Source organism: Pan troglodytes, chromosome 21 (genome assembly GCF_028858775.2).
Source record: "Pan troglodytes isolate AG18354 chromosome 21, NHGRI_mPanTro3-v2.0_pri, whole genome shotgun sequence".
In the NCBI taxonomy this organism is placed as follows: Eukaryota; Metazoa; Chordata; class Mammalia; order Primates; family Hominidae; genus Pan; species Pan troglodytes.
The window spans coordinates 23,242,932-23,259,287 of record NC_072419.2 but is presented as its reverse complement, the minus strand read 5'-3'; the positions used below and the strand labels follow the sequence as shown (position 1 = coordinate 23,259,287).

The following is a 16,356-nucleotide window of genomic DNA, read 5'->3' as shown; positions in this document are numbered from 1 at the left end:
AATGATCTATGATACCCTACTTCATGAAAGTAGGAGACTGCTTTCTTAGTTCTTAACCTTGGGTGACAAGGGAATCACCCTTGGTGGGGGGACGGGGTTATATAAAAATATTGATGACTAGGTTTCATCCCTGGAGACTAATTGATCTGGGGTGTAGATTGAGCATGGGTATTTGAAAATGGCTCCCAGATGATTATATTATGCAGCCAAAGTTAAGAACCACTATGTTAAATAACATCTACTCCCTTCAATCATTCCTCAAAACTCACACTCCCAAAAGATGGGTGAGATAGGGAAGGTCAAAAGATCTTAGTTTGATCAAATCTTCTTTAAAGCATTGCTGTCTCCTTTTTCCTTTCCCCTGCTCCCTATTGAAGCCTTATAGAGTTTGATTGCACAGGAAAGATTTGGGAAAATAAGCAAATATAATATATTGAAGTTAATGGGACTGGTGGAGAAGTGATTTATACACAGGGGAAGGGGGAGAGCCAGGATGAACTCAGTGCTGTTAAGACTGCAGAGACATTCTTAGACATTCATAGTTTTTAACATAACTGTGTAGATATATCCAGAGGTAGACAGACCATCTCTATATAAAATTCACATCATGAAAGACAAGGAGAAGCTGAGGAATCAGCAGGAGGCTAAAGAAACATGACAACTACATGCAACACAATCCTGGATTGGATTCTTGAGCCATTATTGGAATATAAACAAAACTTGGATTGGATGATAATATGGGATTATTTCCTGTTTTGTTTGAGACAGGGTCTCACTCTGTTGCCTGGACTGCAGCATAGTGGTATGATCACACATAACTGTTAACCTCAACCTCCTGGGCTCAAGCAATCCTCCTGCCTCAGCCTCCCCAGTAGTTGGGACTTCAGGCACACACCACCACATCCAGCTTATTTTTTTACTTTTTGTAGACACAAGGTCTCACTGTTGCCCCAGTTGGTCTTACATGACCCTCCCACCTCAGCCTCCCAAACCACTGGGATTACAGGCATGAGCCGTCGCACCCAGCCACATTCCCTGGTTTTGATGGTCATATTGTGGTTATGTGGGAGGGTGGTCTTGTACTTAAGAACACACATTGAAGTACCATGGAATAACGGGGTATCAGGTCAATGTAACCACAACCTCAAATAGCCCAGAAGCCTAGAAACATTAATGATTAATTTGAAGTGTTTATGAGAGTTCTGTGTACTATTTCTGCAACTTTTATATAAATTAGAAATTGTATCAAACTAACTTATCACTCTTCTGCTTGAAATCTAACAGAACATATGCCCAGACTTGTATGTAAATTTTCATAGCCACTTTCTTAATGGCCTCAAATTGGAGAACCCAAATGCCCATTCATTGGTGGAACTGCTGATGTAGGCAACAGTAGATACATTTCCAAAGCATTCCAGACAGGGCGAAACTGTTGGGACAGAAAGCAGATCAGTAGTTGACTACGGCCAAGGGTAGAGGGGAATAGATTGACTGCAAAGGGGTATAAGGGAAATTTTGGGGGTGATGGAATGCTCTGTACTGATTATTACATGACTATATACAATTGCCCAAACTCATCAAATGGAACACTAACATGAGTGAACTTTATTGTATGTAAATTCTAACTCGCTTTAAAAAAATTCTCTAAAATAGTTCCCCATTTCACTCAAGAGTATAAGCATATCCTGAAGAAGACCTACACGACCCCTCTTACTATTCACCCCCCTCATTCTCACCCCAGGTGAGCCACCCTGGCCTTTCTGCTCCAATACAGCCACTCAAAGCATGGCCAGGCCTAGGCACGGGATCAGTCTGTGAATTATTTTCAGTTCTTAGACAAGTACGGTATCCGAGAGTAAGCAGTTAGAAAATTTATCAGCAATTGACATCACTGTAATATACAAGAACATGGCCCATTTTCTAGTAATTCACTGTTAATATATTTTACAAAAGTACAGGAGCTTGACTACTGGGATTAAAAAAGTTATTCAGAAGAGTCAGACTAACTGTGACAAAGTTATAGGAAACATTTTTTTTCCTCTTTATGTATGCATAAGAGTGATGTGATACTGTCTACATAAGTCTAAAAGTCTTTCCATAAGTAGACAATAAAAATTCCAAGTGATAAAGGTTTTGTTCAAGGAATACTAAAACAGGAACACCAGAAAAATAAGTACTGTTTTCTTTTTTGTTGTTGTTACTGTTAATATGTACCATACTTGTAAAAACAAATTGTCCACTTCTGGAGATACCCATGGTTTACTCAGCAGAGGACTGAATCAATAGCCTTAAACATAAATCAAAAGCTAAAGAAAATGGGCTTTGGAAATACTTGAACATTGGTGTTTAAGAATTACAAAGAAGTAGCAAGCTTAGCACTGGCAACTCTTTATTAATCAGTCTATTTGTCTTAAGGGGGAAAAGAGACTATAGATCAAAAAATTTTTACCCTGGAGGTCTTTCAATAAAGAGGTTGCGTATTAACCTTAGAACAGTCCTGCCTCATGAAGGAAACAGCATTAAATGCAAAGTGTGAAGATAGCATTCCCTTTCTGTTTTCTCAGTAAACAGTAAGAACAGCCTTTATTTAATACTGAATGAAGAAAACTTGTGGAATCCCTACTAGCAGCAAAATAATATATTCATTTCTTAAAAGGATACAAAGATCAAATTTAGATCCTGCCTGGGTCTCATTTTCTTCTAATACCCAGAACAATCATTGTTACCATTAATACAACAGTCATCTACTAGCTTCTGTGATCTAATTTTACTTAACTTTTAATGAATGGTTCAATGATGTTGTATCATTAGCTCCTCCAAAGTAACACTAGAAAAGCATCCTATTACCCAAGTTTATAAACCTTAAGTGTGTTCTAGACTAGAAGTCATTTGATGATAGGGCGATGGGTCAATCAAGAAAGCATTATATACACAGAATACAAATAAAAGTTTATTGTACAAAATTAAGGCCTTTGTATTTCATAGTTCACCAAGGCTAAAGAAACACTGGATAATTTAAGTCCTTCACAAAAATTTCACTTTTACTCCTCCTTATCTCTAACTATTAAAATGACCCAGCCAAACGTTATCAAAACAAACACTATAAATAACACCAAGTCTTTTAAAGACGACTATCCCAAATGTTATTTCTTGGCATAGGTGATCTTCATAGCATGGGACGGTGTGATCTTAAACCCCTGTAAAGCATCCCTGGCAGCTCCAGCCTGCCCATCATTTTCAAATTCAACAAAAGCAATGTCATGCCTCCCTGGTACCAGACGTACTTCCTTGAAGCCAGGGAACCTATAAAGAAGAAAAACAATTCTTGTATACAACAAGTACATAAATGTTTGCTTTGTGTTAAAATTTGTTAAGTAACTTCCTAATACTAGTCCAAGAAAAATAACCATACCCTAACCAAGAATACTGAGTAGACGGAAGAGCCTAATGTGTAATTAATACCATGGAAGAACTGCAAGAATAAACTAATTCTATTTTATATTATATCAAAGCTTTGTTATTACATCAATCAGAGTTAAGAATTCAAACATTAGAGGAAATTTAGCTTTTTATTTGCTAAATCGGCAAATTGGCTCCAATTCATGATTCATCCCAAACCAAATCAATGAACCTGTAAGGAATTACTGCTGTGTGATAAATGGATTCAACCCACGGAAGTACTACTTGTCCTGTGAGGAAGCTCTCAGAAACAGACTTATTTATGAAAAAACTTACTGATTAAACAGCATGGATAACATCATCTCATTAGTCTCTTCTGGTAAGTTATTAAGGAATAAAATATAGTTTGGAGGGTAATCAGGGACCTATTAAAAAGTAAAAAGGCAAAGTTAGCTTGTAAGTTTAAACAGCATCGTAAGCTAGGCATGTGAAATCTTACTATATCAAACAATAAAGCTGAAAAACAATGACACTGGAGAAATAAATCAAAACCTTACAGTAACTAAGCAAGGCAGACATTCAAGTAAAGACATTGAAAGTTTGGAAAATTACAAATCTCTTAAGTGTTTAACAGTATATGAAAAAATTATGTTTTAAGCTTCTGGAAGTGAGTCGTGATTGGAGAATTTTGTCACCTGGATAACATAATCAAAGATCTTAACAAAATTAGAGATGGCCAGCAATGTCACCCCTCCGTAGCTGGTTACCACACTCAGTATCACTCAGATACTCAATTCCTCTGTACTGTTACTACTTCCCAGCATACTAAAAAAAAAAAAAAAAAAAAAAAAAAAAATTGGAACTAGAAAGATTACCACCGAGAACCACTGCTTAGGGACTTTTAATTTACTTATTTTTGGCAAATAAATGAGATATACACAGCATCTAGTTACATACAAACAAGCAGTAACAAACAGTTTATTAGATATTACTCATTTGATATCCCACCCAGAGGTTATGGGAAACTAAAGGGTCTTGTATATAAGAAAAGAGCTCTGTCTTCAGGCTACTGTCATAAAAGAGAAAAGAGCAAGTATAAAAAACAATTAGTGAACAACTCAAGGCTTAGAGGATTAAGTGCTGGCATTTGTGAACTGGACTATAAATGCTGAGGAGATAAAAAATCCAAGTAACTTAAAACAAGAGGAGAAAAACCTCAGTGGTACAGAGAATTCTACGGATTTAAGGATCTTGCCAGACCCCGGCATCTGGAAAAAAAAAGTATGAAACCATCAGCACATTACTGAGGCTTTCTCTTTGAGGTACATCACGGGGAGATTTAAAGCGGAGTTTCTAAAACATTTGTACAAGGAGGCTTAAAAAAAAAAAGGCTGACATTTATTTGTGTTCAGGAAGTGAGAGCAAAGGTAACTATAAAACTATGTGCCCAAAGAGTGTGTGAGTCTCCAGAAAACACTGTAGTGTTTCAACCAACTGGAATGGAAGAGAGCCCCTGACCCTGCCAGTTACCCTCACCCATGCAACTGTGTAAAGCTTTAGGTACTGTAGAGAAAACCAAAATGTTTGCTCCCAGCCCTCAGAGTTTAAAGTCTGTCATTTTGATTCTGTCATTGATTCATTATGGAAAACAAGAAATAAAGTCAGGTGTTGTTTTCTCTCTCTAAAAAAGAATTAAAATGTTCTTCAGGAGTGAGTTTTTACATTACAGTGGCAGACAATTTCACGCACTGTGTCTTGTAGATGAAATCATTTTGTTTTTGGAGACATGGAAATTGTTTTATACCACTGCTGTAATTTTTACAATCTTATTTTAAGGTAAGCACGACATGGAAAAAAAATTACCTGAGGATTTGGTGTTGAATTTCCTTGAGTATTAGCTGAATTTGGAGTTCCCTAAGCAAAAGAAATAGGGAGAGTTTAAATATCCAATCCCTCCAAAAACGCAGCAGGTATTTATATTTATAATTACTGCATTAAAAATAACATTAATTCCAACAGATATCCTTCTTACTCCATTTAATTTTACTTTAAGAATTTATATCGTAACACTGACTCAAACACTCATGTTCTTAATTTGTCGGTTATTTTTGTTAAGGCCAGCCCTAAACTTTAAATAGTATATTATAAAATTTAACCTCTTAGCTTTAAAATTATGGAGAAATATATAAGAGAAAACCAAGGCCTAGTCTTACTTTTAAAAACAACTGGACATAAGTCATTTAGTAAAACTGACTTTTAATCACTTTCAATCCAGAAGTAACTACTTTTTGGTGAATTTCACTTTTTTTTTTTTTTTTTTTTTTGAGATGGAGTCTTGCTCTTGTCACCCAGGCTGGAGTGCAACGGTATAATCTCACCTCACTGCAACCTCTGCCTCCCAGGTTCAAGCAATTCTCCTGCTTCAAGCCTCCTGAGTAGCTGGGATTACAGGCATCCACCACCACGGCCGGCTAATTTTTTGTATTTTTAGTAGAGATGGGGTATCACCATGTTGGCCAGGCTGGTCTTGAACTCCTGACCTCAGGTGATCCACCCACCTCAGCCTCCCAAAGTGCTGGGATTATAGGCATAAGCCACCATGGCGCCCAGCAGTTAATTTCACTTTTATCTGGTATTTCAAATTATATTTTGTATTACTGAATTGTTCAAAGAAAGACACTGTTTTTTTTTTGTCTGTTTTTTGGTTGTTGTTGTTTTTTCTTTTTTTTTTTTGAGACGGAGTCTCGCTCTGTTGCCCAGGCTGGAGTTCAGTGGCACAATCTCGGCTCACTGCAAGCTCCGCCTCCCAGGTTCATGCCATTCTCCTGCCTCTCAGCCTCCAAAGTAGCTGGGACTACAGGCACCCGCCACCAAGCCCAGCTAATTTTTTTTGGTATTTTTAGTAGAGACGGGGTTTCACCGTGTTAGCCAGGATGGTCTTGATCTCCTGACTTCGTGATCTGCCTGCCTCGGCCTCCCAAAGTGCTGGAATTATAGGCAAGAGCCACCGCGCCCGGCCAGAAAGACACTTTGAGTATACTCATGATTAAAGATAATAACTACAGTATTATTTATAGGCAGCAAAACTTGAGAAATAAACCAAAAGGTATTAACATATTTTAGACAATGATGGAATTAAATGTCATGCAAATTTAAAACTGCTTAATATAAATCTGCATGTTAAGGTTTCTATTTTGTTTCTTCATACTGAATTTTATAAGTCAACCATTCTAGCTTCTTAAAACCACCTTTTAAACACACATTTATGCACATACACAAACAAGCCTAAGATCATTCCTCACCTGTAAGACAAGCATCTATCAAGTTTTTAATACCAATACAAACAGGAACTTTTTTGGTCTTTCTTACCTGGCCAGGCTTTTTGTTTGTGGTTGCTGCAGTCTGTTCCACAGTTTTGGCTTTTTTCTTTTCTTTTTTCTTTTCTTTGTCAGCAAAAGTTCCACGCATTTTTGATATTATATCCGAATCTGTTTTTGCATACTGTATTCGCTGTTTTAATTATTTGAAAACAGGTTACTTCTCATGCTGAAGGATGTTTACACTAGTCATTAATATTTCAAATTTCATTACGCAAATACACTACAAGCTAATTTTAAACATATCCCTAAGGAAATCTGTCAGAATATACTGAGTGCCAAATGGAAGTAAACTGTGGGCTATAATTCATAATTTAGACAAGTGTGTTTATAAGATTTTAAAAAACCATATATTTTCATGTGAGAAACACAGGACTTTGAAATATCTGTAACACGGCTTCTCTCCATTTCATCAAAGAATAGAGAAAACTGCATTGAAGTGTTAAAGGGACAAATGAGTGGGCTCCACCAGCGGGCTTTGGAATCCTGAACTGTTCAAATCTCCTCAGTGCCTGAGGATCTGGCTCAAGATCAGCTATTCTAATCCAGAGGTTTTCAACAAACAACATATAAAACAACAAAAGCAAAACTGCTCAGCTTGACATAGAACTGTGGCTCCAGAGCCCACTGGAGGCCAAATGCCCTTTTCTCTCCAAACCTACCCTCACCCCACAGTCACACAGGGAGCACCTAGGGATGCAATTTCAGGGAGCTGGTGAAAAATAAAGAAAATCACCATTCTAGACTAATCCTGTTTTACAGATAGAATAGGCCCACAGAACACTAGGGCTGGTTTGGCAGAGTCCCCACAGAACAACTTTTCTGGCAGAAAACTAGATGGAAAATTTCTTTTAAACCATTTTTAATGAGTTTATTTGAATTTTTTTTCATTTTTTAGAATTCTAAACATCATAAATGTGGGGATTTAAATAAAACTTTTTTGCATCGTTACTTTTTGGATGTACAGCTCTGAGTTGTAACACTTGTAAAGACTAATGTATCTACCACCACAGTCAGGACACAGGGCAGTTCTATCACCTAAAAATCCCCTCATGCTTCCCCTTTGTTACCCCACCCCTCCTCTTCCAAACACTCATCTGTTCTCTGTCCCTGCTGCCCTTTCCAGAATGTCGCATAGATAGGATCATACATGACGTAACCCGGAGGCTGCCTTCCTTTACTTGGCATAATGCCTTTGAGATCTACGCCATTGCTTTTAACAGCGAGTAGTATTTCATTGTATTGATGTACCAATTTGTTTTACATCATTCAATGAAGGATACTTGGTTTGTTTACAGTTTTTGGCGATTAGGAATAAAGCTGCTATAAGCACGTGTGTTTAAAAAAACAGACACACACAGAACAAAAACAACAACAACAAAAATGCATTGGAGAGTTGCCTTCCCCTTACCAGTGACTCTCAATAGAAGCATTGACATGTGTCCATCAGCTGTGGAATGTGTCATATGGAATGTTACTTCCAATAGTTAAAAGTACAGAAGACTGGGAATGACTTTCCTTTGAATCTATCACCTTTACATGAAATGACTTTAATAGTGGAATCAACTTACTAAATTTTAAAATGTTTTAAAAGGAAACAAAAGAATGGAATCACAGATAATGTGACTGGACCACTTGCATATGCTTTCATGCTGGCACCAAGAGGCACCTGTTACAACAGGGAAGGGTTCAAAAACTTGTCCAAGATAGTATTTGATCAATTATAGTTTGCATTCCAAATGCCTGGAAAGTAGGTAAAAGCTCTGATGTAGTAGGTCTGGGCAAACCTGGGATTCTGCACTTGTAACAAGCACAAAGAAGATGGTAATGTTATTGGTATGGGGACCACACTTTGAGTAGCCCTGGCCTAAAGCATTATCACATAACTACACTCAGCACCAATGAACTGTCTGAATATTTCTGCCATGAGTTAAACCGTTATCTAGGTATGACTATCTGCAATCTCCAACCTCCATTTCAAGCAAACTCTTCCTCCTTGGAGCTGAAAGAATTATTGCCTCTCTGATCAAAATGCAATAATCCTACAAATTACTACTTTGTAGTAATCTGTACAAATTACTTCTTTGTAGTAATCTGTACAAATTACTTCTTTGTAGTAATCTGTACAAATTACTTCTTTGTAGTAATCTGTACAAATTACTTCTTTGTAGTAATCTGTACAAATTACTTCTTTGTAGTAATCTGTACAAATTACTTCTTTGTAGTAATCTGTACAAATTACTTCTTTGTAGTAATCTGTACAAATTACTTCTTTGTAGTAATCTGTACAAATTACTTTGTATAAAATAGGTATGCAAAATTTTATTGCCCCGTATAACAAGAATTTGATCTTGATCTGAAGAGAACAAGAAACATTTTAAAGTAGCGTGGATTACAAAGCAAAGAATTTGTCAAAACCAAGATCAGTTCTTCCTCTTCCTTTACTTCAGCTAGAGATGACTACACTGGGGAAACAAGAGGGGAGGGAGTAGGCCTAAACCCACACCTCAGAATCCCAGGCTCTTTCTGGCTGGTCTGGGCTGCCGTACCACAGTGGCTCTAAGTGTGCTTATCCCTGCATGCAACTCTGCTAGTCTTGCCATCATCATCTAACCAAAAGGAGACAGGCTGAAGGGTTAGACTAACTTCTGACTTGGTCCTAAGGGTTCCCTCACAACTCCCTTGGCTCTGCAACCTCGTGCCTGACCTGAATAGAACTTGGGTGACCTGATTTGTCTGTCCTTATGACCTAGTCACCTGTGAAAACACCTGATCTCAGCAATAGCTCTTAGCTGGCTCATTTAAACCAGTGGTTCTCAACCAGAGGTGATTTTGTCTGTCAGAGCACAGCTAGCACTAGCTGGAGACATTACTCGTTGTTATGCTACTGGCATCCTGTGGGTAGAGGCCAGGGATGCTGTTAAACACGGGGTAATGAACAAGACAGCCCCCTGCAACAAAGACTCACTCATTTCAAAATGTCCAAAGTGACAGGGTTGAGAAACGCTAGTCTAGGCTAAATACCTATTAGAGATAAAAGTCTAACCACAACTTAGAGAAGGGCAAGATTTACACTTATGCCAAAGTTTTCATGACAAAGCCCTTAGGAAGACAGTTCTACTTTATTAAGGTACTTTTGGCATTAACTGAACGCCCTTGAATCAGAGAGAGTAATTCTGTTCTGAGTTCCAAGTTATAGCAAAGTTTGTTCATTTCTGATCAGTATGTTGGAGTTAAAACAGAAGAGCAACTAAAACCACAGTAAGACATAAACAAGACAGCCCAAAGAACTCTATTTCCCCTCTTCTAAGATGGAGATTTGGCAGTATCTGTTACCTTTCTGCAGGAAAAGAATAGACCTCCCAAAATGCTTCAATATAATAATCAATCTAATACACTTTCCCACTAATTTTAAAAAATAATTAGTTGGCAAGGTGAGGCTGGTGCCCAACACAGCAAACAATTTCCTTTCCTGTATCTGAGTAACAGACACATGCAAACTTGTCATCTCAACTCAGCAAAATAGCTCTAAACCCTCTATGGGAAGAAACTGTACTTTCAAGTTAATATAATTTTAGATGTAAGCTAAAACCCAGGCCCTATGCTGCTGCCAACTGAGATCTCAATTACGGTGTTTCTTTATACTACTATGAGAGACCGCCTGGTTTCAGGAAACACCAATTTACTAAAAATTACATTACATAGGTATCATCCCACAGTTTCCTGGGATAGGCTTTTCCACAAAAATGGTGTCCAGTCAGCTGGGAAGTGATGGGAAAAGGAAAGCTGGATAGAGGATGAGAAGAACTTGCTCTAATAACAGAAAAAAAGGTGCTGAGTCTTGAATTAAGCATCATGGTATAAAACAGGGGTCCTCAAACTACTGTCTGTAGCCAACACTGCCTGTTCTCATCTGGGACTGCTCTTCCTGCTATAAAAGCAGAGTTGAGTAGTAGTTGCAACACAGATTATCTGGCTTGCAAAGTGTAACATATTTACTATCTGGTCCTTTACGGAAAGTTTGCTGACCTGTAATGCAGAAAAAAAATCACAATACTAGCTGTTAGATTAGTTGTCAACTCCTGAGGCTGCCACTGGTTATATTACTATAACCTAGATGAACAATTAAAACTTTCTGTGCCTGTTTCTTCATCTGCAAAATGAATGGGTTAGATCAGCAGTCTGTACCACAGTCTGTGAGCCAAACCCTGCCCACAGACTGCATCAGCATGGCCTACATGAATTTTCTTAGATAATGTTAAAGGGTTGTTAAAAAACGTAAGTACATAAAAGAACAGGTAACAGAAACCATATATGGCTTACAAAGCCTAAGGTATTATGTACTTCTTTACAGTTTTTGCTGATGCCTGCATTAGACCAAAGAACAACCAATTTGTTTACCGGAGGTGGTAAAACTAACCACGGGCACAGAGCCAGTTAATAGTACAACCAGAATGAAGACCCAGCTCCTCTAAACCCTGGCCCTTGGCTCTTTGTCCAACACTCCTTCACATCACATTCTAATCGCAGAAAAAAAGCAGTTTGGAATCCACACCTAAGATATGGTGTATTCACTCATACATAGAAACCCCTTGCTTCACACTCTGTGGTCACCTTTATCTGATCCTCTACCATCTCTGACTTACATCAAGGGCCTCCTAATTGAGTTTCCCACTGCCTTTCTGTCCCTCCCACAATGCGACCTTCATCCAGCAGCTAGATGTGAATCTCATTATGTCATTCCTGAGTTTAAAACTCTCCATTCATAACCATTTCATTTCCATTGTTATTCCTAAAACCTATGAGTTTAAACCTATCATTTTTCCTTAGATCATTGTTTCATCTAGACTGTGCAGCTTCTGACACATAGTATTTCACTACGACATTTTCTAAAACTTCAGACTGAATTTCCTCTTTGACTCATGACTTTTGTTTTGTCATGTTTTACAAGTTTACAAACAGGTTTCTTTTCAAGTCTTCCAGGATATTATTAATTTCTAACTTTTTGAGATAAGACTATTGCCTAGACTGCCATTATTTTTTAAAATATTCTACATCTCAATGTATTTTGTTTTTGCCCATCTGAGCTGTCATAAATTAAACTCTACTGCTACGGTTTTTCTATAAAAATACATAAACCCAAACACACATAATTAAAAGCAGAAAGCAATAGCCACAGTTTCAAGCATATTTACAAATCTACTGTCCCATCAATATCATTAATTTCTTGATTAAAGTGAAATAATGGAATTGGCTTACCATTGGTTTACCATAAAATGGAAATCCTTGTAGCTGTCTCAAAGCATTCGTGGATGAGCCCAGTTCCTTAAATATGACAAAGGCCTGCCCCCTCATCTTCATGGTCTTTAAAGCCACAATGTCCACCACATGACCGAACTGAGAAAACAGGGCATATAGGGATCTCTTCAATTCTGTCCAAATTAGAAAAGAAACAAGTTATTGGTAATAAAATAATGACAAAAGTCTTCATAAAATGATACTGCATTGAGTTGCCCCCACACCATTCACTTATTTATACAGTTATATATTTTAATATTTATAAAAACATATACTATTCCCATTGGCTATATATAATTTTAAAAGTTATATGAAACCATTATATCTATGAGTAGAAACAGACTGTACACACTGTCAGTTCCTACCTATTTTTGTTTTTTAAAAGCCTTCAAATCCCTATAGGAAATGGGATAAACCATTATTTCAGGCACTAAGATGATGAGGTGAGAGGTTTTGAGGCAGTACAATTTTTAAGACAGTAGTAAATAAACACATTTTAGTAGTGAACAAGTATTCTAAAAAGCACTTACCTTCCTTTTTAATTTTGTCATTCATATTGTTGATATAAATTGTATGATTTGGTCTGATATCCATGTTTGTGTTAAATTCTTCAGGAGACAGTAAAAAATCTGTTATAAAAAGGAAGGAGTAAATTATACTGGACTGTGGCATAAGGACACAACACAAGAATTATTAACTTTTCATTTCTCTTTCAATCCCAGTTGTCAGAAAATGTCAGTTTGGCTGTAGCCTTTATGGTATCTCCAGCACCTACTAGCCCTCCTTTTCATACAGAAGAAGAACAGTTTCTCATGCTCAAAACTTGGAGCACCAATACCTAGCCAGATTTTAGTAACATCATTTAATTCAACACATTTATTTTTACACTTACGTTTCACTTATGACACGTGACATTTTCTTTCCACCTCCTCAATGAAATAATTTTAAAATGTAGATTTGAAGAAAAATGACCAAAGTAGCAAATGTACATCCAGTAAAAATCATAAGGTTAGACATTAATGAAGTTTGCCAACTACTTAATGGGTGCACTTACAAAGTCCCTCCATACCTATTAATTTGTATACAGCATCACCAAGCTGTCTGGACTCCAAGGTTATCTCTAACCGACTTGAAAGAAAGGAGCTCAATGACAGCAGTGTGGCATGACGATTAAACTCAGATTCCAGTACCAGCCAGATGTGAATTCAAATCCTATTTATGCTTCTTACTAGCTGTTTGCCTGAGGGAAGTTCCTTAACCTCTCAGGTCCTCATCAGTAAAATAAGAATGGTAACAGAACCTACCCAATAGAACTTAGAAGACTAAATGAATTCTAGCACAGTTCTGCATCAGCGGTAAACACTTAAAGTAGCTATTATTAACAGCTATTACCAGGTAAGGAACTTGCCTAAGGTCACACAGCTAATAAGCATCAGGCCTGGAAATTCAGCCCTTGCTTTCTCCTCTACACTTCTCTTCCTCATATACCACACTACTGCATTTTTTACATGGTTTTTACTTGCAAATTGTGAACTTGGATGATTTCCTTGTGTGCCCCACATATTCCTTTATCTCACAATATTTACAGAGCATCCACTGTATGTGAATTGCATTGGATGATTGACAAGGGAAGAGCCTACAAGCAGGGGCTGCACTTGTGCAGGTAACAGGTAAAACGTAACGCTTCTCAAAGCCTTGCGACCCCCTAAATCGAAATCTGGAGAAGGGGCAGGGGTCGCAAAGGAGACGACGAAAGGGAAGTGACTGAGGCAGAGGTCAAAGTGAAGGTAGGGGGACAAAGGGGAGGCTCTTGCAGGGTTTCATGCGAGGTTTGCTCGTGGGCTGCGTTGTTACAGGGACACCCTGAATTACCCGCCACCACCAAAAGGGAGCCGCTGGAAGACACCTGAAAGCGCAGTGAACTGTCCACGCCTCGCACAAGCAGACTGACATTAACTATCCTTTACTTCGTACGCGCAAGCCTCCCGCCTCTCCAGACACAAGCACCTTCGCCCAAGGCCCCCTAACGAAGTCCAAGGGAGCTGCCACGCGATGCCCGGCTCCAGAGTCAGTCTCCTCACCCCCAAGCCTGCCCCTCCGAGATCCAAACCCGGGCCAAACGCGTACCCACCCCAGCTTCGCGCTTCGTCCGCTCCCAGCTGCAACAGGGGAGAAAAGGGCCGAGGAGCCAGGAAAACCGAAACAGCGAGGTAGAAGGCGCACGAACCCACCTAAGGCCTACGCCGACTACTGTAAGAACCAAAAGCAGGAAACGGAGCCAGGCACCGGAAGCAACGTAGCCACGCTCCTCAATCGAGCGCCGACAAGTCTAGAAGCCGAGCACAGAGCCGATCGATGCTTCCGGGGCTGGCAATCTCTCTGCGCGTGCGTATGCCCTGCGGGCAGGAGAAGAGTCCGGAAATGGAAATGGGGAAAGAGAAGGGGGTTGTGAGGACCATGCTGCGAGGGAATAGGGAAGGGGAGTGAATCATTTCCCCTACCACGACTTTGCGAAGCTTTACCCGGCGCAACAGTGCCTTCCACCTTTACAAATCCTATGTAATTTTACAGGCGCTGCCCCTCATGCTATGGGGCAGTTAGTCCTGGTTTCGCCCTTCTTTGGGCTCTAGCTACCCCGGTTTAAAATCACCTTTAGGATAGCCAGTTCCTCCTGCCTCCGAGTCTCCTCTGATTCATGGGGCTCTGCAGGAACTGTCCTCCAACACTGTACTGATGAACTTGAATCTCAGAGGCTACCCAGTTTGAGGGCCCAGGGCAGACAGAACTGGTGTCTGCACAATTCTCATCTCTCACCAGATAAAGCAACCATGCTGACTAGAACCCAGTCATCTGTAAGATCATCTGCCTCAATTCACTCGAAAAAATAATTCCCTACCACCCTTCCCACTCTTTTCTTCCAACAAAAGGTCTAGATTTTTCTAGGGTATTCTAAGGAGTTAGTATTTATGCCAAGCTGAATGGGAGTTCCCAAAGTGCATGCATTCATTCATCCATCCATTCATCAGATGTCTGTAAAGCATCACCTGGAATATGAAATGGTTGTTAAGAGTCAACTGGAACCTAATCTTGTACCCTCTGCTTAACTAATCTCTCTGACCTTCACTTTTTTCATCTGTAAAATAGGGATCCTAATAGTACCTCCTTCTAGTTGTTGTAAGCATTAAATGAGCTAAAATAAATGTAAAGTGATTGGCACATTGTCACACACAATAAATGCTCAAAAATGTTATTTCTGAATTCTGGCTATAACTTGGTTATATTGGTGAGGCAGGTAGCTGTCAAATAAGTTGGTTTTATCAGCTGGGAATTTTTATTTTTTAAAAAACACCTAAAGTTGCAACAACTTGAAAATAATATAAGCTTTTTAAGGGTGGGGGTTTTGTCTGCTTTGTTCACTCAAGTACCCTTAGTAATGAGAAAAGTGACTGATAATTAATATGCATTAGATAAATCAATGAATGACATGGAAAACTAGGCAACAGTAAAACAAATATGCTTTGAACATGCACGTGAGTGTAGAGAATGTTAAGGGATCACAGAAAAGCATCGTTTTATTATATAGATCTAAAACTAGAAGAAATAGCTGAGTGTAGTAGCTCACACCTGTAATCCTAGCATTTGGGGAGGCTGAGACAGGAGGACTGGTTGAGGCCAGGAGTTCGAAATCATCCTGGGCAACATAGTGAGATCTCATCTCTAAAATAAATAAACAAATGAGAAGAAATGTCCTATCTCAGTCAAAGAATTATATCTTTAACAAATTAAAAGAGAGTATAAACTTAATATAAACAATTTCTAAATAACAAAGGACAAGCTGTTTTGCATATTAGTATGAACATCTCAGCAATTAGTTCTGTTTGATGATAATGAGGATGGCTACACTACTGAGAATAAACTATACTCTGTATTGTATAAGGGGATCTAGCCAAGAGTTGATAACTGTTAAAAGAGAATAAGGTGTGATTATACAAAGACACTCCGACCTGGGAAGAAAATACCACAAGAAACACAGAGGCCTGAAGGCAGACTGCATGTTGTGTTCTATTAACAATTAAATTACAGTTATTGTACATTACACTGTGAGAAGGAAATCATCCATTGCCAACTCAGCCACAATGGTCTGCATGCACTTTTCCAGGTTCTTCTAAAAACAGCCAGTGCGTTTTCCTGTCCTTCGGCAGTCACTCTGGGCATTCCAATAACCCGTTAATGATTCTCAGTGGTTTCCTGAATGATTTGAGAAGCCAGTTATTGAGAACAG

General features: G+C 38.7%; 1 protein-coding gene across 2 annotated transcripts; it reads right to left on the bottom strand.

Moving 5' to 3' along the window:
• Nucleotides 1-2,937: 2,937 nt before the first annotated feature.
• On the bottom strand, nt 2,938-14,412 carry SNRPB2 (small nuclear ribonucleoprotein polypeptide B2). 2 transcript variants are annotated; one of them, XM_514523.8, is made up of 7 exons: nt 14,306-14,412; nt 12,605-12,703; nt 12,036-12,208; nt 6,769-6,909; nt 5,263-5,313; nt 3,736-3,824; nt 2,938-3,303 (listed from the first exon to the last, which is right to left on the bottom strand). In XM_514523.8, the coding sequence occupies exons 2-7, from the start codon at nt 12,666-12,668 to the stop codon at nt 3,144-3,146; spliced, it is 678 nt and encodes a 225-aa protein (XP_514523.2). In that variant the 5' UTR covers nt 12,669-12,703; nt 14,306-14,412; the 3' UTR covers nt 2,938-3,143. The 2 variants fall into 2 exon arrangements, with proteins under 2 accessions (XP_514523.2, XP_001137830.1); XM_001137830.7 differs by having other exon boundaries at nt 14,206-14,376.
• Nucleotides 14,413-16,356: the final 1,944 nt, after the last annotated feature.

Coding starts and splice junctions, on each gene's coding strand:
- SNRPB2 (XM_514523.8), bottom strand. CDS start 12,668: ATGGATATCAGACCAAATCATACAATTTATATCAACAATATGAATGAC. Junction 6,910..12,035: donor CATTTTATGGTAAACCAATG/GTAAGCCAATTC, acceptor TAATTAAAACAG/CGAATACAGTATGCAAAAAC. Junction 5,314..6,768: donor CAAACAAAAAGCCTGGCCAG/GTAAGAAAGACC, acceptor TCTTTTGCTTAG/GGAACTCCAAATTCAGCTAA.